The 21,671-nt window shown below is 40.8% G+C and overlaps 1 protein-coding gene across 1 annotated transcript in view; it reads right to left on the reverse strand.

Moving 5' to 3' along the window:
* Positions 1-916: 916 nt before the first annotated feature.
* ndufs1 (NADH:ubiquinone oxidoreductase core subunit S1) overlaps positions 917-21,671 on the reverse strand; it is a 37,231-nt gene continuing 16,476 nt past the window's right edge. Inside the window, exons 9-19 of the mRNA XM_078403672.1 lie at positions 20,763-20,897; positions 20,103-20,217; positions 19,534-19,679; positions 16,860-16,988; positions 14,847-14,976; positions 12,342-12,502; positions 8,257-8,411; positions 5,709-5,884; positions 3,547-3,681; positions 3,194-3,266; positions 917-1,905 (exon numbers count right to left, since the gene is read on the reverse strand). Of these exons, the coding sequence (XP_078259798.1) occupies positions 1,814-1,905; positions 3,194-3,266; positions 3,547-3,681; positions 5,709-5,884; positions 8,257-8,411; positions 12,342-12,502; positions 14,847-14,976; positions 16,860-16,988; positions 19,534-19,679; positions 20,103-20,217; positions 20,763-20,897 (1,447 nt within the window). The 3' untranslated portion in view covers positions 917-1,813. The remainder of the gene's footprint in view (positions 1,906-3,193; positions 3,267-3,546; positions 3,682-5,708; positions 5,885-8,256; positions 8,412-12,341; positions 12,503-14,846; positions 14,977-16,859; positions 16,989-19,533; positions 19,680-20,102; positions 20,218-20,762; positions 20,898-21,671) is intronic.

Genomic DNA, 21,671 nt, shown 5'->3' on the forward strand with positions numbered 1-21,671 from the left:
CAGAGAGATAATTGACCCGAGCCGACAGTGATGAGACTGACAATGAGATATTAAGTTCTGAATAGCCAATGCAGTCCTGCAAAAGTGACAATTACTGATGTAATGTAGGAAACAGCAAATTCGCACAGTTGGTCCCATAAAAGGCAACACGATAGCTAGATAATCTGCTGTTAATGATATTGAAGGGAAAACATTCGCAAGACATCAAGGGGAAATTAAAGTTGAAGATACCCATGTTATCACCATGTCAGGTGACCTTTAATATTTTTATTCACTTTGCACTAATTGGGGATTGTGCTTAAGTTTAGCAAAACTAAACTGTGTGGAATAAAAGAACTGTACATGTGATAATGATGAACCATTGATTCTTCCTTGGCCTCTGCTAATGTATGGCTAAAATCCTTATTAATGCCTGGTACCTCTGGATTTGACCAATCCAATCCAATGTGGGTATCCCTTGTCCATGTTCTAAATAACTGATGCCCACTTTTCTATTTACCCCGTGTCCCTGATTTACACCACATTCTGATTGTAACCCTTTTCCAAATCCTTGCTCAGTTTGTGCTTTCCAATGTTTGTTAACTTTTCCAACCATATATCCTTCAAAGATATAACATCCCAGTAACTACATATTCTTTAGCAAGTTTCAAGAATTTTAATCTCTACCCATTGGCATCCATGTAATCAGCTGTTAACTGAGTTCAACCCCCCCCCCACCCACTTATTAACCTTCTCCTTTAAAGGGTTTAAGGGTTTTAACCTTTTAAATCAATTATTGACCAAGTTTTCTGTTATTTGTTCAATGATAACATTATGCAACTCTGTTTCAAATTTCATTTACCATTGCCTAAGCAAAGTGCCTGAGATATTTTACCATGTTGCAGCCGCTATACAAACATAACTGTTTTTCTCTAAATAAGGTTAATGGGATATTTCGCCTTTATTTGGAGGGGTGAAATTGTCGGCAGATATGGCTTCGACCTCACCAGCAAGACAATCACCAGCCATGGATTATTCCCAATCGGTGCACTGGACTAGCACTTGAATTTCCCAACTTACAGTAAAGAGTGTTACCAGCATTCTGTGCACGGCTGTATGGATGAGTTGAGGTTGTGAAGGCTATGGGAGAAATAGATTGTCAAAGCAGGAAAAAACGCATATTAACAACTTCAGTAGCAGAAGAGAATAAGGGCAGCGGCAGTTCAAGAAGTGGTGTTGGTTCTGGGATTTAATATGGAACAGCAATCCGCTTGGGTCAAACAATTTTTAAAGCTTTTGCTAAAAAGGCAGTTGTAATGAATTACACCTCATATCAGGATACATCTGCTTTGGGTGAATGCTATGCCAATTTTGATCTACGTTAGGTGATGTAGAATACTGATTGTAGTCACAGAAAGGACATATTTCACCGATTTATGCCTTTCGAATTGATTTATTTTCTGTAAAACGCTAATAAAATGATACAAGAACCACTTCAACCTTTGAAGATTTATAAACAACAATCTTAAATTGTTTTGAGTACAGAGCCAACAAAATCACAACTTATTCTACAGCCCCACTTCCACTTAAATTTCTAGTGGAATATATTAAATTTTACAAGAGATGTTAACTGTACCATGACTTGGCGTAGGAGATAGAGTGCAAAGTACATTTTATCCAGCATTAACCAGCATTTAGCTTTGCTAATAATGCTGCAAGTGTATGGATGGGTATGAATTCAATGGGTTCATTGGAGACCTGCTATTCACAGACGTGCATCATTCAGACACAACAGCGCAACATGGCAGGTTTGAAGTTGGTTTGCCAGTATACTTTAGCAGATAGAATGGTCCTCTACTGCACTGGCACCTTCCGTTACAGCTTTGATGCACTTTGCCATCGTCTGAGACGCTCTGCTGATGGGATCTACAAGTAAAAGGAAATAAACGGAAATAGTAATGGAAATATTTTTAAAGAGGATCTCAAATGAGACCCGTTTCCTGCCAAAACCTGCAGTAAAACTACAGTGGAGCACTTACAGACAACATATAATAGAGTTCTGTTACTGCTTATTTCCCCTATTGGGCAAAGTTGTAATTCCAGTCCGCACTACAGTATCTGGGTATCTCATCTATGCCTGTGGTATCCAAACCATGAAAGGTATACGAGTCATTTAGCCATCTCCTGACCCATTAAAGCCAGTTTTATTTGCAGTTGGTTAGTTTATTCTGCTTGGAACTTGGATTTTTTTTTAATGGGTTGTACCAAGTGTTAAAAAAGCACAACAAATATGCCAATGATGGAAATTTAAAAGAAAAACCAGAATGCTGAAAATTCTCAGAGGAAAGGCAGCATCCTCAGAGAGATAAACAGGTTAATGCTTCAATTTAATGCTGAGATTTACAACTCAGTATTTCTAGCAATTTAGTTTATACCAAGTGTTCTTTTAAGAGGATAAATACTACTTCCAAATCTTCAAGTGTAAATACAGTTTATTGCCAACAAAAAATAAATGTAAATCACTGGTTCCTAACATTCCTTGGTCATGGATTTTGTGGTCCATAAAGACTTGGTCACTTCTAACCTCAGCTAACACTCCAGGGAAGTGCTGTATTGTTGAGGTGCTGTTCCAATGTACTGACGGCACCATTTAAGCATATTTAAGAATATTTGCCAGATCAGTCACGGTCATTATTCCTCCTTCAATCAACAACAACATTCATCTTCCTGATGCCCAAGAGCTAACTATGCATCACATGTTGCCACATATGCAAAAGTATTTTTTGCATCACTTCAAGTCATTTATTCTCTGCTGTATTTAGGTGCACATCCTGGCCCCATGTCTCTAATCGTTAAGACCCTTCTTAAATCCTCATCTAATGCCCAAGATTGGAACCATCACTTTCTTAGCTTGATGTGCATTTTTCTTTGATTGTTTTTCTCTGGTGTCCTCTTGGGACTTAACTATCAGATTTATGGACAGTTGGGTAATTTATGCACACCTAAATATTTCTAAAAATATTTAGTTCTCAGAAATGCCATAACTACTGCAATAACACATCGGCATATACATCTCATTGCCTCATGAGAATTAAGCACAACTGCATTTAAGCTATTATTAATCAAAGAGTGGACTTTCCACATTTAATCCTTAAAATTACCACAATTACCCGAGTTCACAAATACTATCCCAGTCAATTGACTAGGAACATACCAGTCATGTAAAAATCCTTAATTGTAAGTTGGGGTGGTATGAGTGGTTCAGTTAGGATCTGTTCATTCGCCAGCTGTAAGAAAATGAAAATGAGTGTGACTCTTATCCTTGCTTGAATCTTTTAAGACACTTTGAAACTCACTTCCCTAACCTCACTAAACAAAAAAACCCTTTACTTGTTAATCGATTAGATGTTAGTGGACAACTCAAGATGTTTCTCTTGATTAAAGACGGTGTATGCATCCAATTATTTTCTTTCTGCTATAGCCTCGGGTAATAATAAAAGCTGCAAAAATAAATTGCATTTATTCAGCAACACATAAACATTCCCATTTTAATAAAATCATACTGACCATTGCAAGTTCGTTTGCCTGTTTGAAAAAGTTGGCTTCTTCTACATCATTATAGCAGACCAAGTTAGGAGATACTTCAACCAGCCTCTCTCGGACTTCATCCAAACTATCATATGGAAGTGTCATACCAGCCACCTATGGAGAAATAAAGGATTGAAACTCATGTGACCATACTTCCAAATTCAGCTTAAACCACCGTTTCAGAAATTCCCTGTGGGTAAATACACTCAAGTTTTAATACTTCCCTCTGAAAGAACAAGTGCTTGCATCCAGTTTTCCAATAGTTCAAAAGGATAAAGAAAAAAATAATACCATACGAAGCTGCACTGAATTATATAAATGACAAAAAAATGTTGCTCTTTATTCCTAGTGTCCGTTTAGTTTTATAAAACAGAATTTATTTATAAAACAGAAAAAAAGGGACCACCAGTGGGCATGCAGACAGTATAGAAATTTCATATGATATAATGGCGGAGTGACCCGGGTCTCTGGTGCTGTAAGGCAGCAGCTCTACCATTACCATGCCGCCCGTTGTAGCGCAGAAATTTGTAGCTTACAAGTACATGAAGATAATGATCTAGATAAACTCTTATTCTGGAGGGCTGTACAGTCAACAGTCTTTTGAATGAATTAACAAATGGAACTGGGCCTCGTAAATATGGAGATATAAAGTCTGCTGCTACAAACAGAGAAGAGTTCTCTTAGCCAACCTGGTATCAGAATTACTAAATAAATGATTATCCGGTCCATTTCATTTTGTTGTATGCATAGTGTACGTGTAAATTGGCTGCTGCACTTTCTAACATTGCCAAGTGTTAAAGTGCTCTGTTGTTTAGGTGCTCTAGAAATGCAGTTTCTCTATAACTGAAATGCTCACCACAGCCAACCATGCATGTCATATCTGTATTACATCAACTGAGCTCAATGATTGTCAACAATTATCAAGATTTATTCTTGATTGGACAACTGTCTTGAAAAGCTCAAAACCCACACCAATGCAAGAAAAGTTTGCTTTTACAGAATTGTAGGTAGGTGTCTTCAGAAAGCTCATACTAGGAGGAAAAAAAAATCTATAATAAAATGATGAGATGAGCAATTTTTACTGGATGACTAACTGGTATTGGAAGACCGAATTATTCCTTTAATGCTTACAGTGCTTTTAAATAATAGTCCTGGTCCTTGTAGAATTAGATTCTCTCATTCGAAGAGTGGAATAGTGCAGGTGTGGAAGAGTGGAATGGTGCAGATGCATAAAAAACAGAAATCTTGAGGTTTGAGTTAAAGACTTCTGCACAAAGGTTAAATTTAACAAAGAACTGCATTTCTCTGAGGATACTATTCCTATCCCTTTCTGTGATGCTCCACAGCACGTTCAAACTAATGGTGCTCGAAGTATGATCATTGTTGCAAAAAGATGTGTTATCCCACTCACTAAAGCAAGCTCCTAAAATCAGCAATCAAAATGACCAGCTAATACTTTTTTGATAATATTGCAAGGATAAATATTGACACGAGTTATAGTCATACAACTCAGAAACAGGCCCTTTGGCCATACTCGTCCATGCTGACCAAAATGCCCCTTCTAAGCTAGTCCCATTTGCAGGCATTCATTTGGCTCATATCTCTCCAAACCTTTCCTCTCCATGTACCTGTCCAAATACCTTTTCGATGTTGTTATTGCATCTGCTTCAACTACTTTCTTTGACAGTTCATTCCACATATCCCCAACCCTCTGTGTGAAAACGTTACTCCTTAGGTTCCTAATAAATCTTTCCTCTCTCACCTTAAACCTATGCCCTCGAGTTATTTATCCCCCTACCCTACCTATTGTTTTGGCCCTCAAGCCCTGGAAACATCATCATTCTCTGCACCTTTTCCAGCTTAATGGCCTCCTTCCTATAACAAGGCAACCAAAACTGAACACACTGGCTTGGTAGGGTGTAGGATAGTGCAAGTGTGTGGGAAACACTGGTCGGGGTGGACTCGGTGGGTTGAAGGGCCTGCTTCCATGCTGTATCTCTAAACTAAACTCTATTCCTAGTGCAACCTCACCAACGCCAAGTTGGATGGATCCAACATAAGCAATACAATAGGTTCAAATGTTACTCCCCACCCCACTCTCCCTCATGTTTGTTTTTATTCCACATACACTCTGACAATACCTCAGAAAGTGCACGGATGATTTGCCAATCCTCTCTTGCCATGCCTGGAGCAGTCACTGCCACTCTGGTCTGTTGGGCACGGCCCTCTGTGTTGACGTACGTGGCATTTTTCTCCGTGTAAGCAGCTCCGGGGAGAACAACGTCTGCCATTGGTGCTCCAACATCTCCGTGATGTCCTAAGTGAAGGCCACATTTTAAATAACAAATACAGAACACAGTCAACATCTCAATAATATCTGGAAAGGAGCCAACGTTTCATCAGGACTGGAACCAATAGGTTTTAAGCAGCAACAAAGATAGAGTAAAAGGGAAAGTAAAGTACAAAGAGAAAAGGGTGGAAGGCAAAAATAACTCAACGAGAGGAATGTGGTAGTCAAAGTAGAGAATGTCAAGAAATGAAAAGATGGTGGTCTGCATGATAAATGGAAATTCCCATACTTTTACCAAGATCAGATATATTAACAAATGAAGACAGCAGTTATAATCTAAAATTGCTGGTTTACGTTGAATCCTCAGCAAAAGCAGTTTGTATTGTATAACATTTTCAACAGAGTAAAATCCAATAATGAACTGCACAAGATATTAGCAAATAAAATATGGCATTCAGGCAGCATCACCTGCCCGATGCACTGAGTTACACCAGCCCCTTGTTTCTATTTTAGTAAACCTACATCTGCAGTTCCTTGTGTCTAAAAAATGTAATTGAGCCACTTGGGGAAATATTAATGCAAATCACCTGAAAAATTATCTGAGGTTTTTTGGAACAGTTGGGGAGGGAATTGCAAAGTTGTGTGCCTTCACAGTTGAAGGCACAGTCAGCAACAATGGAATAACTCTCTCAGAAGATTGTAGGGATGGAGAAGATTAAAGAGAGGGAGGGGCACGCCCAAAAATGGATTAGGGAACAATGGAGGAACTTTGCATTACTTAATCAGGAACCAACGTCAATCCTTAAAGACAGGGATAACGGGTGAAGACTTTGTACATTGGGACACAGGAAACGGATTTCCGAGTGATCCAAATTTCACAGGACGAATTGCGAGGGAGACAACTGGAAGTGCATTCGAATAATCAAGTTTAGAATTAATGGGTTTGAGCAGAGGAGTAGAGGCAGTACCAGGCAATATTCCAAAAGAGAGAAATGGCATCACCAGTGCCAGCACAAATGTCATTTTGCTTTCATTGGTGATCAATTTGCCAAGAGTTAGTTTAGCCTTAAACAGATGGCAGAGGAATTCTAAAAGCAAGTCTTTGGTAAGGGTCAAAGCCAAGGCTTTGCTCCTCCCAATATTTAGTTGAGGAAACACTGCTCCTATTAATATAGGAGACAAGAGAGCTCAGAGGGGGATTGGAGGAGATTTAATATGACAATTGGATGCAAAAGGATGATGGTAAATCACCTGGGATATCGCTGGACCTGTAGCAGGTATCACTCTTTACTTTCCGCAGAAGCTGGTGAACATTGTCAGTGTCAGAAAACAATAGAAAATGGCAAAAAATTGTCAAAATGTTTCATTTTTAGTTTAGAGCAGGAAAGGGAAATGATAGGTATCAATGTATTGGGAAAGAAGAGATAGAGAGGACTAGGTAGAAATAAAAATAAAAATAAAACACCTGCAAATGCTAGAAATCTGAAATATAACAGAAAATGTTGGAATCACTCAATAGGCCAGGCAGAGTCTGGGGAAAGTGAGACATTAAAGTTTCAGGTTTGGGACACTTAATTCGAACTGGGGAAGATAGAAACAAGTTAGTATAAGTAGCAAATAAAGTGGGGGAGAAGGATGGATGGAACAAAAGTAATTTCTCAGATAGGTTTAAAAAGTATGACCCAGTATGGCAGTTAAAATCAGATTAAGCTCGTGTCTAATGCGTTATTAACGATAAGGCTGAAAAACAAAAGGTGAGCCAAAATGATGACAAAATATGGACATTTCTCAAACATCTTTTTGCACTAGTATTACAATTATTAATGTATTGAATTCTAAAAAAATGTTTATTATCTGTGTGTATTGTGTTTATGGCCTGTTAAGATGCTACAAGTGAGAATTTATTTGTTCCATTATTGGTATACATGACAATTAAACACTCTTGACTCTCTTCTGCCAGGTAGAGGAACAGAATTTAGTCCACATACAAGAAAGCAGAGAGCTCTCTGGTAGGCCTGATGGCAGGTGGATGTGATGAGCTAGGGTAATTAGTGAAAAAGATAAGCTATTAAAGTGGAAAAGGGCAGGAAGATGTGACCGGCTCCACACCATGCCAACCGGAGTATTGTAAGTACGACTTTGCCCCATGCACCACCCCTGCAAAATGAGAGATGAAAAAAAAGAGCCAATTAAGGAAAAATATACTCTTCTCCAAAATCTGCCCCTCAGATGATCAAAGCCTGTTCAGGAAATTACATAAATCAAATGCAACCCATTATAAATACTTAGATTGTGCATGATGTACTCATCCCCGTTAAGAATTAGAGAAAAGATAGCCCAGTCAACAATGGATCCTACTCTCACCGGTTTTTGCAGCTGTTAATAGCCTCAATACCTACCTTGATAAATGACAAAGCAGTCCTTTGGAAGATCCTGTCTTGTGATGCAGCCATTATCTGCTCCAACGAGGAAAAGTACCTTGGGTGGATTTTTCCGCAAAATATCAACACCAGCTTTGTATCCCAAATCCAGAGCAGCTACTTGATTTGCAACTCTGCAGAAAGACATCCAGATTTTTTCCATTCCCTCATCAAACACTGCCACACAGGCCAGATCATAGCCACTACAGCATCTTAACATCTTTGCTTAATCTTAATTCAAGGGTGCAGGTAGAATTGTTCAATACTAAAGGTGGCTATTTAGTCCATTATTCCTTTTGAAAGGGAAGTCCAATCTTTTTTGTTTTTTAATAATCTTACAACATAATCTTTTCTCATATGTACTTTATTTACATCCTCTTGAGAGCTGTTTTGCTGAATCAGCTTCTAATATTCCATTAGTGCTATACACTAATCAGCCAAAACATTATGACCACCTGCCTAATATACTGTTGGTTCTCCGTGTGCAACCCCATACGCAGCAGGGTGCGATGCACTGTGTACTGTGACACATTCCTCCCGTGACCACCATTAAAATTTTCTGTGACTTGTGCCACAGTAGACCTTCTGTCGGATCGGACCAGACAGGATAGCCTTCGCTGCCCTTGCGCATCGATGAGCCTTGGGCGCCCAACACCCTGTCGCCGGTTTGTGGTTTGTCCCTCCTCGGACCATTATCGGTAGGTACTCACCATTGCTGACCGGGAGATGCCCTGACCCAGTCGTCTGGCCAAAATTGGCCCTTGTCAAAGTCACTCAGGTCTTTACTCCTGCCTATTTCTCCTGCACCCAACACATCAACTTCAAGAACTGACTGTTCACTTGCTGCCTAATAAACATAGCACAAAAAGTAAGGAAATTTGTATTTGGTAGATTATTTCTTTGTTGTAACAATGCTTCTTGGCAATAAATCTTATACCGTTGGAAAGCCTGTTTATTTCCCTTTTAAATGGTGCCACATTTGTAAGGAACATGCCTTGTGGGATGAGAAGATTTGGCAAATTTTTCATGGGCGCAACCCATATACTCAGCTCTGCTGCTCATCCCACAAATGCACGTTCCTTACAAATGTGGCACCATTTAAAAGGGAAATAAACAGGCTTTCCAACGGTATAAGATTTATTGCCAAGAAGCATTGTTACAACAAAGAAATAATCTACCAAACACAAATTTCCTTATTTTTTGTGCTATGTTTATATCCCACCCCTTGACCGGTGCCATTGTAACAAGATAATCAATGTTATTCACTTCGCCTGTCAGTGGTCATGTTTTGGCCGATCAGTGTATATTACAGATCATTGCTCAGGATGAAACAAATTCAGCATATGTTCTTGCACCAGAATTGAAAATCAACAGTTGCAGGAAATCTATTAAAAATGTTAAAAAATGCTGTAAATGCTCACCAAGAAACCAAGATGTCAGGTTGCAATGGTAGGAGGAGAAACAGTGAACATTTCAGCCAAAGACCCATTCTTAGTTTGCACCTAGAATACTTTTGGAAGGCGCTACTGATACCCTTTAACCTAAAATGTTAATTCAATTTATCTTCCCACAGTTGCAACCTGACCCGATGAGTACTTCCAGCATCAATTGCTTTTACTTTCTCTTCTGCTCTGATGAAAGCAGTTGGGTTGTTCAGAATGGTTCAGATGAAAGGTCATCAAAGGGCTGCTCTCTGTTCAGATGTCATTTGAGCATTGGCAGCAAGTTTGGTTTTATTTTTGACTAGACCAAGTTGTCCCGTTGGGCCCAAACCACTCTTGCATTGGTGCAACACCCTCTCCTCCCCCACACCACTCCCACCCTCTTCCCCCCTAGAGTTGCCTCTCCTGCATTGGTGCAGCACCCTCTCCTCCCCCACTCCCCCCTCCACACCCACCTCCCCTCCCCCTCCCTCCTCCACCCTCCCTCCCCTCCTCCTCCTCCACCCCCATCCTCCTTCCCCCTCCCTCTCCCTCCCTTTCCGGGAGCAACCCGCAGTTGCCATAGCAACCCGCCTCCCTGTCCGGGCGGCCGCCATTTGTGGACCGAGGGTGGAGAGTCCTGTTCGGTCCCGGTGCGGGGATGTTCAGTGGTAGACAGCGGCAGCTCTCCCACTGTTGCTGAGCCGCTGGACTCTGGGCGGGGTGGGGAAGGCGCTGAGCTGGCTGGGGAGAGGAGGGGGGACGGGAGAGCCGAGGGCAGGGCCAGTGCCAGGCCTTGGCCTCCACCGATGCCCTGCCTCACCGCCCCTCCTGCCTTTCCCCTTGGCCCACCTCAGGCTCAGTTACCCGGATACGTCCAGGCCCAGGCTCCGGCTGCTTTCCCCGGCACCAGGCCTGGCTCTCCCGCCCCCAACAGGCGGCTGAGCCCTGCTCAACGGGCCCCAACTGTACAGGCGCGGACACGTTTGTTCTGTGCACGTGCGGATGCGGTGGCTATCTTACGCAAGTGGCGGCGCCTAACGGCAGCGGCTCGCTAGCAGTCTGTTCGTCTTTTTTCCTTTTTTTTTTTGTTGTGTGTCGGTGTCGGGATGGTTTTTGGTTTTTTTTGGTTGTGTATGTGTGGGGGGTGGTGGTGTGGGTGGGGGGTGGTGGTGTGGGTGGGGGGATGGGGGGGGTGAGGTCTCTTCCTCACGGCGCGGCTCGGCCGCGGGGCCTAACATCACCCGGTGCGGCTCGGCCGCTGGACTTTACATCGCCCGGTGCGGCTTGGCCGCTGGACTTAACAGTGCCCGGTGCGGCTCGGCCACGGGGGCCTAACATCGCCCGGTGCGGTTCGGCCGCGGGACTTTACATCGCCCGGTGCAGCTCGGCCGCGGGACTTTTCATCGCTGGTGCGGCTCGGCCGCGGGACTTAACATCGCCCGGTGCGGCTCAGCCACGGGACTTTTCATCGCTGGTGCGGCTTGGCCGCGGGACTTTTCATCGCTGGTGCGGCTCGGCCGCGGGACTTAACATCGCCTGGTGCGGCTCGGCCACGGGACTTAGCTGCGCAAGGCTTGGTCGCGGGGCCTTCCATCGCCCGGCTCGGCCGCGAGACGTTTCAGCGCCCGGTGCGACTCGGCCGCGGGGACTTCCACCCCTTTGCGGGGACTGTGCGGGTCGGTCGGGGACGAGCTGTCTGTCCGTGGGCATGGGGAAGAGAGTGGAAGTTTTGTTGCCTCCATCACAGTGAGGGGGTGTTTGGAGTCACTGTGATGGACGTTTGTGTTGGGGTTATGTGTCTTGTGTTCTTTTTTGTGTGACTGCTATGTAGTTTCGTTCGGTACCTTGGTACCGAATGACAAATAAAGCTCTGTTGAACTGTTGAACTGTTGAAGCACCAAATCAACGGAGCCCCAACTGCGCATGCACGGTTTTAAAACTTTAAAATGTGAATAACTTTAAAAATATAACACCGATTTCAATGAAACATCTTCCATAGGACCACAGGATGGCAGTGAGTAAGGTGGGCCTAAAATTGTCATGCTATCGTGTACCGTTTTGGCTGTGGTTCAGGAACAAACAAACAAATGAGAGTTTTAGTATATAGATTTCTGACAGCTGTAATATTTCAGTTTTAAGCTTTACTACCTCTTTGGCCCCTTAACCACAGGTTGATTCGTAATCGACTCTATTGGTACTGGAGACCATTTTTCATCCCCCCTCCCAAAACCTTTCATATTTTGGAACATCTGTTGAAGCTCTCCTCCACACTGCTTGGACAGGAAGAATAATCCAACTTCTTTAGTCTCTCTACATAATCAATGTACCTCATCCTGTTGGTTTTACCCCCAATGCCCTCAGTTAATTAGAACAATTGCCCTCAAGGTTTCAATAGATACACAGGTACACCAACCCTGAACCAAAACCCAATAGATGGTTACTGATTTCTACCCAACCTCCATATATAATAATGCCAACACTTTGCTGTAATGCAGAACAACACTGGATTCTTCAAAGTGATAGCTTCAGTTGCAGAGCAGCTCTAGCATTCACACAGTGAATAAGTCCCACAAATCCCAGCACAATAATTGTTTGATCCTGCTCGTTGCCAGTTCACCTCATCTTCATCTTATCACTGACCTCTGAAGAACATTTAAAACTTTCCAATTGTCCGTTATTCCACTGCCCACTCGGGCATTCTGAGCGATGGTGCTGACTGCGGCATGGATAGCTGCACCATCAATTCGCTGGAGAATCGAGCTGCCAACCACCACCATGGGTTTCTTTGCTTGGTTCAAGACCTATTTTACAGGCAGGGTGGAAGACAAAGAACAAAAGTATATACATTACACGTTTGCTGTGATCTTCATCTGTATTCAGTTTCAGAGCTGTTTTAAATAACTCTTACCCAAACCTGTATGTGACATTTATTTTAGTAATCTCTTTCCTGACTATGGAATTGATTGACAATCTAGATCCATTATCACACAAAAAAAACATTCCTGGGTAAACTAAGCACCACAAAATTTAATCTAGGAATGAGTTGTTGAACACAAATACATTAGCACGTCACTTTCAACAAAGTTATTCCGGTGATGGAAAACCAAATTTTATTAACAAGGACTCCGTCATTTTTCAGACTAGGCTCTAAATGACCCAATAACTACATGCACGGAAACATGGCACACGTATTAACATGCCCTTGCAAGTACATACAGATAAGGTGCTTACAAATGTTAACGCAACCATGAATTTTTATTTTATTGTTTAAAACAAAGTTCAAGCAGTAATTATGTAGGAAGGAACTGAAGATGCTGGTCTACACCAAAGTTAGACACAAAATGCTGGAGTAACTCAGTGGAGAAAAGGAATGCGATGTTTCAGGTAGAGATCCTTCTTCTGAAGAAAGGCAGGCATAGCTGGGGGCTATGCAAGTCCCCATGGCTACACCTTTAACGTGAAATGGGAGGAGTCAAGAGAGAAGTTGTTGAGGGAGAGGACGTTCCACGGCGGAGGAGAATGGTGACAAAGGGAAAATGATTGGGTATGTTCAAGGAAGAACTGGAGGGCCTCGAGATCTTTTTGGTGGGGGATGATGGTGTAAAGGAACTGGACATTAATGGTGAAGATGAGGCAGTGAGGTCCTGGAAATTGAAAGTTATTGAACTATCTCTGATGTTGGTCGGAAGCGACTAGACACTGGTGCATAGGATGGAATTATGGTATTTGGAGATGAGTTCTGTGGGGCAGGAGCAGGAACAAACCTCCTAAGGTGGTTACATCACAAGTTTCTTAAAGCCATGTTGTCGTGGTAGGAAAAGGAAAACTGCCTTGCCAAACAGATTATTCAGTATTCCGAAATCTATTGACTAAGTGGAAAGAATTCAGAAGCCTTTTGCTTTGTTTTAATATTCAAAAGCAGTTTTTTGTGAGGGTAATTAACCCAGAGGACTTTTGTATAAAGCTCTATATCTAGCATATCATAATTCTTCTGCAATTTGTGCTCAAAAACCTATAAGTGCAAATAACTGTGCGCCCGAAAGTTCTTATTTTTAAAATTCCTAATTTAAATACTGTTGAAGAAAACCACCTACAACTCAGTAAATATATTCCTTAAGGGATGGTAACCATTAATTCTCAGGATTACACAATATGCAAGATAAATAACTGAAAATGCAGTTTCCAAACCGAGAAACCAAACACGTCCGGGTGTGTAGGTTAATTGGCTTGGTACAAGTGTAAATTATCTCTAGTGTGTGTAGTGTTAATGTGCGGATCGCTGATCGACAGTGGGCCGAAAGGCCTGTTTCTGCGCTGTATCTCTAAACTAAACTAAATGGATCCACTTGGAGAAACTAATACAAAATCAGAGGGAAACAACCAAACAAAAACCACATTGTTACAGGAGCCCTTGAAAAGCAAATTAAAACAGTAGATGATGGAAGTGGTAATTTAAAACAAAGTGCTGTAAATACTCAATAGATCATTTGAGTAGGCAGCACAGAGTGGCGCCGTGCTACAGTTGCTGCCTTACAGCTCCAGAGACCTGGGTTCGGTTCTGACATTTGTACGTTCTTTCTGTGACCTGCATGAGATTTCTCCGGGTGCTCCGGTTTCCTCCTACACTCCAAATACGTACAGGTTTGTACGTTAATTGGTTTTGGTAAAATTGTAATTTGTCCCTAATGTGAAGGGCCTGTTTCTGCACTGTATCTCTAAAGTCTAATGTAAAATCAGGCAGCATATGTGGTGGGTGAACGTTTTGTTTCTGTTTGATGAATTAATGACCCAAAATGTTAACATTATTTCTCTCTTCACAGATGCTGCCTAACCTGCTTGTATTTACACCACTTCAGTTTTAGTTACAGAAGTGTATTTGTTCACTCCATCGAGGCCTGCCTGAGTGATATGTTGAGGCCCCAAGGGCAAATCACTGCTTCCTAATTTATCCCAATTTCCTTGAAAGAGGTTCAAATAATTTGACATTTTCTCTGCTGAGACTGGAGTACATTTTGTGCCAGTTTGGCCAAGTGTGTAACATTGGCTCTATCAGCAACTTTATTACCTGAAACATAAATAACAGACATATTAAAATATGAGCATGAATTGGACATGGTTAAGATAACATGGTGACATCAACCATACCTGGCTGAAGGGGTGCTTTCCTGATGCAATTTCCTGTAATATCTCTGGAGATTCTCCAAGGTGATTGTAGGAATAACTCAAATCCACATTTGCCCCAACTAAAGCCACTTGAAGATCATTATGCAGCCAGCTGTAAATTGCACAAACATTTAGCGTTTCCCGATTACTGGGTGAACTGTTCAAGTAAACTGCAGCAAAAGATGCTGACAGGTCTAGCATTATTTGATAGAATAATAAAATTAGTGCAAACCAATCAGAATTTTTCAATTGGCATACTTTTCCTTCCAAACCTTCCCAAGCTGCCTTTAATGGTCTCTCTACCTATTCAATTTGGACAAATGGAGTCTTGTGGCAAAATTTGAAAAGCAATGTGGTGTTACATGCAAGGTGGTTAGATTGTATATATGATGAAGGAAAAGAATGAAAGCAACAAATCAAAATTTACACCCAAAGAACATTTCCTACGGCATTTGAAGATTCAAGAGTGAGGAGGTTCTATTAAATGTTAGTTCCCATTATAGTGCGGGAATTACAGTTACCACTTTGTGAACAGCAAGTTCCCACAAAATTGGGAACATTGCAACAGAACCAAATAGGAACTAAATGTGTTTGTATACAAAAAGCGATACAGAGTGCTGTGTAACTCAGCGGGTTTTGGGTCGGGACACCCCCTCAGATTGGGAGGAGAACTTCTTCAAAGTAGACATACCTTGAGGAGATTTCGCAGCAGAGCAGTAAAATGGAGACATGGTTTACAAAAAAAAAAAAAAAAGTGCTGGACTAACTAAGTGGGTCAGGCAGCATCTCTGAAGAATGACATTGCGAGTTGAGGCCCTTCTTGAGACTAATTAGTGCTTTATTTAGAAAGCAAGCTTGGTCGAGGAGAAATTCCTTTGCTCTATTTTCAAAATATAATGGAGATTTTCTTTATATATGTTTACCCACTTGACAGAAGGGCTTCGCTTTAATATCCATCTAAAAGATGGCAACACAAACAATGAAGCTCACTGTACAGGCAGCGTGTAGCTAGATTTGTATTTATCCCCCCCCATCCTCACCAACCACCCCCCTCGATTATCCAAATGGGAACTTGAACTGGCAACGTTTGGAGGGAAACTACAACCTACGGATCCATCAGTGACATACAAAAATTGTGCAGCTAAGTGGATAAAAGATACAAACTACATGCTTTCATGGAACATAGATAACAAAATAAACAGCTGGACAAAGGGTCAATAAATGAAGTTATAATTTCAATGCATTTTTGTTAATTTATTCTTAGCACCCCATAATGTTCCTTCATGAACACACATGCTCTGGGAAGATATATGCATGACTCTTCTCCAGATAACATTTATTCATAGTATGCAGCATGGAACAGGCCCTTTGACCGAAATGCTTTGCACCCACCTACATTAATCATATATTATTCCTATATTTTTCCCTCATATCCGCATCAACAGTCCCTCACCCATGATCATGGAAGCAATTCATGATAGCCAATTTACCACCTTGGCATGTGGGAGGAAACTGGAGCACCTTGAGCAAACTCCAGAGTCAGGATCAAGCCTCGGTTTCTGGAAAAAGCCGAGAGATCGTTGCTAAACTCTGCTGTCTGAAATTTCAATGTCCTCTTGGCCACCCTTCTGTCTTCTGTCCAAAATAAACCCAAGTTCAAGCAAAACCATCATACCACAGCACATCAGCCCATTCACCAATTAATTGCTCAGCCTGCTGACCTAAATTCGTTCAAATCTAAGAAATTTCTCCATTTTTATCATTATCATGCATGTTTTCTGATTAACCAATTACTTTTCCGTCATCAATCTCCTGTTGTTTCACATCTCTGTGCCAGCTTTTACCATTTCACTCTGGAAATTTTCAAAAGGTCCATGGCATGGAATATGGTTGTCTGCTACCTTATTGGATTATGTAAAGGAGCAAAGTGTCAAATGTGAGGAGGTTCCTTTCAGCTTATAGCATTCTCATTTCTCAGACAATTCATGTACTGACCTCTTTCTGATTCGAACGTTGAAAAGTGGTGCCTCGAAGCGTGGGTTGGTGCCAACCAGCAGCAGTACATCAGCTTCCTCCACTCCCGCAATCTTGGTGTTCAACAAATAATTGGAGCGCAAGTCGGTGCTGTTTGAAAAATAAGGTCAACCTTTTCAAAAGATCCCATTGTAACAGTAGGAACTGCCCAAACCCAAGCACATGGAGTCAAAGAAATCAAATGGCAACTTCTGATCTCCTCTAATGTTCATGCCACATGCACAACTGGTCCAGTTCAGTTTTCTGTTAACGGTCAACACCCCAAATGCTATCAAGATGCCAAACTGATTTCAATAAATCTGGCAATTCGTCAAAGGAAACTGACAAAATATCCATGAAAGTTCCAGGATTTTGTTAAATCTCTCATGGACTGGTTGGAATCCTGCACTTTTCATGTTGAACAATTTACACTTAATTCAAAATTACATTATCTCACTCAGGAGAAAATGGCCCAACATCATCTTCATCTTTAGTAACCACGATTTTGGCAAAGCTAGTTGTAACTCGTGAATAAGTCAAAATAGTGTGGTGGTGGTGGGGAAAATGTACGCATGTACATGTGTGTTTCCATAAATACAGCACAGTAGTGAAACTGAAGGTCTCCAAACTTCCAGGTTATTTTCCTTTTTTTAAATGTAATTTTCCCTTCGTTTCATATCCTGTATTTTAAGTAGTATAGATCATGGTGTACAGCCAAAATAATGTGATGCAGCAAAAATAAATAAATTTGTTTTACAAAGAAAAAATATCAGACATGTCCTTGTGTTTCCTTGCCTTTTATCTGTGACATTTTTCAAGCAGGATTTCATCAAATCAGGCTAATTTATACCAGAAAGATTATATTGTTTTGATTAAATAACTATATAAGCCAAATTATGATTATGCTTATGATTTTTATCATTTATCTTCAGATTAGGTGGCTTTCTGATGCCCCAAGTTTTTGTAGCACAACGCGAGTAGCAGTGTCCATTTGGTCACGTGTGAAATAAAAGAGTAACCATTTTTATATTTATTATTTCTTTTTTATTGTTTATATTTTGTGTTTAAGTTTTCCATTAAAATACTTAATAATGAATAGAACTTAACATCATGAAATAAAAATCTAGTATGCTCACCTATTTTATCGATGTCTCATTCTGTCGTCCCTTTCGTTGTCTAACATTGTCAATGCTATAACTGTTTTTTTTTGCACTCATCGCGATTTAAAAAAAAAATTATAATGACCCTGACGTGAACTACGGGCCCCGTGGTGGGTTAGGTGCCAACATTTTGTAAGGGAGCTTAGAAATCAGTATAAGAGGCAGTGTCCCCATATTATAAATTTAAAAAAAATTCTCGTTTGTTTTCTTCAAATTTTGAAATGATTAAATTTTGGTCAAATTTTGGTTGATTTTGATCACCAATTAACTCAAAAGGATCATAGGTAGGCCCATTTTTAATGCGGTGGTATTTCGTTATGATTTAAAGGGTCAAAACCCTTCTTCAGATATCAGATGAGCCTCAGTTTGTCATCCCTATGTCAAATCCCCACAAGTTTTGAATGGAATGTTTTCAGAAGGCCAGTCTATTCTGTGAATATGAAGCCTATATCTGACCTTGAAATCATGATGTATAGGTAAGAACTGCAGATGCTGGTTTAAATCGAAGGTAGATGCTAGAGTAACTCAGCGGCATCTCTGGAGAGAAGGGATGGGTGACGTTTTGGGTCGAGACCCTTCTTCAGACAGTCTTCAGACTCAATCTGAAGGGTCTCGGCCCGAGACGTCACCCATTCCTTCTCTCCAGAGATGCTGCCTGACCCGCTGAGTTACTCCAGCATGTTGTGTCTATCTTGAAATAATGTCTGATTCAGAGCCAATTGAGAACATTTGTAGAAGTGTTTCTTGTGCCCAGTTCGTTGTGCGCTAATGTATGACCAGAATGATTAAAGTAAGCTTGGTGCTGAGAATTCTCCACACATTAAGCTGCTGTTCTCAGCATGGCCCCAAGGGCAGGAAAGAATTAAAGAAAAGTTTCCAACATTAAAAAATACTCAAACGAAATTCAGGGTATTCTTTGAGTCTGTATACACTATTGCACGCCTGCAAAAATATCAGCTCCTCAAAAGGGAGAAGGGTGTGGAAATAACCAAGGGTTGCACTGTCCTAAGCCAGAACAATACTGTCACAAAATACATCTTGTGCACCCAAGGAAGGCCAGCAAGGTAGGTTGAGGGAAATGTGGGAGAACATTAAAAAATATAGGTTAGGGTAAAAATTGATACTTGACTGTCAGCATGGACTTGGCCTGTTTCTGTTAGCAGGGAGAGGCAGCAATTCCTACAAATTCATATGCAATTGCACAATGTAACGATTCAAGTGTTGCACTTCAGAAATTCAGCACTAATCCAAGGTCGACACCACCCAAAATGTTAGGAAACCAAAATGTTGGGAAATAGCTGACAGATCCTTAAGGCAATAAGGATGAACTTAAGAGATTGTAACTTATTCTCACCTCTGAAGAAATGTTTCCTATTAATGTCAAAAGATACGGTGACAAAAATATGATTAGTTGTAACTATTCAAATTGTGTCACTATCATACTTCAATTTGTGACAAATCACAAATTAGTGTTCAACTGAACTCTGCAAACATACCCAGCTCCAGTCATAGGGAAGATTTCCTCCGTGCACAGTGCATCACTGTTTAACCTGTTGATCAAGTCTTTCAGAGCCACAAGTGTTTCCGCATCGACCATTCCTCCAGCAATAGCAGCCACATCTTTATTCTGCATTCTCTGTAACTATAACCACATGAAAAGATTGGGGAAGAGAATGAAAATCCTGCATTTCACCAAATTATATAACACAGTAGGCCATTTAGCCCATTGCGATTGTGAGGAGCATTTGAAAAAGCCTCAAAATTCTTACTTTCTCCCCTTTAAACATTGAACCAATTTATTTTTCAGAAGAAACTATTGGATCTGCTTCCACCATCATTTCACGTACTACGTTCCTAATAATAATGGGCTTTATATATAATTTCTTATATTTTCTCTGGCTCTTCTGCCCACCATCTTAAATCACACATTTCAGCTTTCTATAATCCTTGCATCCCACCCTCACCACTGTCCACCAGTGGAAAGCAGTCAATGCATTTTGCCTCATTTTTCCCTTCCTCCAAAGCACTTTAACTTAGATCATTGTAATTTCTATTAGTTCATTACCACTTCTGCAATCCGACTCATTGCCTCCTCCCAAGATGCAGATACCAGCTGTCCCTTTGGGTTCCTGACCAAGGGAACCGTTAAGCGTTGACGCTTAAGTCCATCGTAGGCAAACCTGCAGAACAAAACAGAGCAAGTTAATCACAACTATTTAAAATTTAATTTTAATTAAAGTAAATTAGAGAATGGAAAGAAGCAAGGCCTGTAGTTCTTTTTTTTTTGAAAGAAAAATTCACAAAGCTAGAGAACGAAAGTGAGGACAAAGAATAGCAGTCTGTGGCACAAAACCACATTGTTACAGAGCAGAGTATGGAGAAACAGGGGCTTTGGCCTTCCTGCAGAAAATGTATTAAAAAAAATCAATGAATTTAGACAATTTCCCTTTACTTCATCTATTTCTGTTATTAAAAAGTCAGTTACGAAAATAAACAGAAACAAGTTGACTGACGAAAGAGTCAATGCATGAGCCAAGGCATATTGTCACATCAACTGAGGTATTGTGCTCCAGAGTAAAGCTGGAACTCCTTATTCACATCTAATGACGACCGTATTGCAACTCATGCGAGGCTCTCAAATCTAATCTTTACCATAAAAAAAGTTGGAGGATCTCATGTCATGTAAAACTTTGCATAAAATATCCATCGGATTAAAATCCATCACCTGGTCTTATCAGAGATCCACTCTTCATTCACATCCTCATTTAACCGTGGCAGGATTCTCATCACCTCCCCAGTGCGTGTGCTCACGACAATGTTGCTGCCAACAGCATCCATCACATCGATGGACTCTGTCTTCCTGAAGAATTAGAGCAAAAAAAATGTAAAGGATAAATGTGTCCAAATTAAACATCCAAAAACATTTAAATCTCAAGTACTGTTGTCAGCTAAGGTTAAGCTCACTTCCAAATATTAGGCAACCCTGCTTATTCAGGTAGCCACAAAATGGCTTTTCTTTGCACAACATTGACTTTCTTTTCTTGAAAGGGAAGCTTGTCATTCATCAGGCTAGAAAGATTAAATTAGAAAGACAAGTTGCCTAACTAACATTCTCCCCAGAACCCAGGAAGTGAATGTGGCCACTTCTGACAAGGTCCACTCGTTGCCCTTTTCTAACTGAACTTGAAATGGTGATGGCGAGGCCACTGCTTACATTTTGCAATCTTTTGACAAAGGTATTCTCACTCTATTATCAGATATGGAATTCCAGTACTTTGAAGGCTCAGCTAAAGAAAAACAGGATGGTGTGCCATTTGATGAGGAAAATGCACAAGTGGCAGTGCCCATACTGTCCTTATCTTCCTGGGAGTGCCAGTCATGGGCTTTAAAGAAGCCGATTAAAAATATTGAAGTGATTTAATTATAAGATTTTAACAACATTTTGGGAGATAACAAAATCAGAGTTAAATCTCTCAATGATGACATCAAAAAGTACTTCTTGCCACAAAAGGAAGTGTGAAAGATCTATCCCTGAGAATTGAGAATTTCATCAACATTCAATTTGAAATCAGAATAGATTTTTTTTGGGTAAGGAAATTGAGAGATATGGGTATGTGAAGTAAAGATCAGCCGT

This window comes from Rhinoraja longicauda, chromosome 8 (genome assembly GCF_053455715.1).
Source record: "Rhinoraja longicauda isolate Sanriku21f chromosome 8, sRhiLon1.1, whole genome shotgun sequence".
Taxonomy (NCBI): Eukaryota; Metazoa; Chordata; class Chondrichthyes; order Rajiformes; family Arhynchobatidae; genus Rhinoraja; species Rhinoraja longicauda.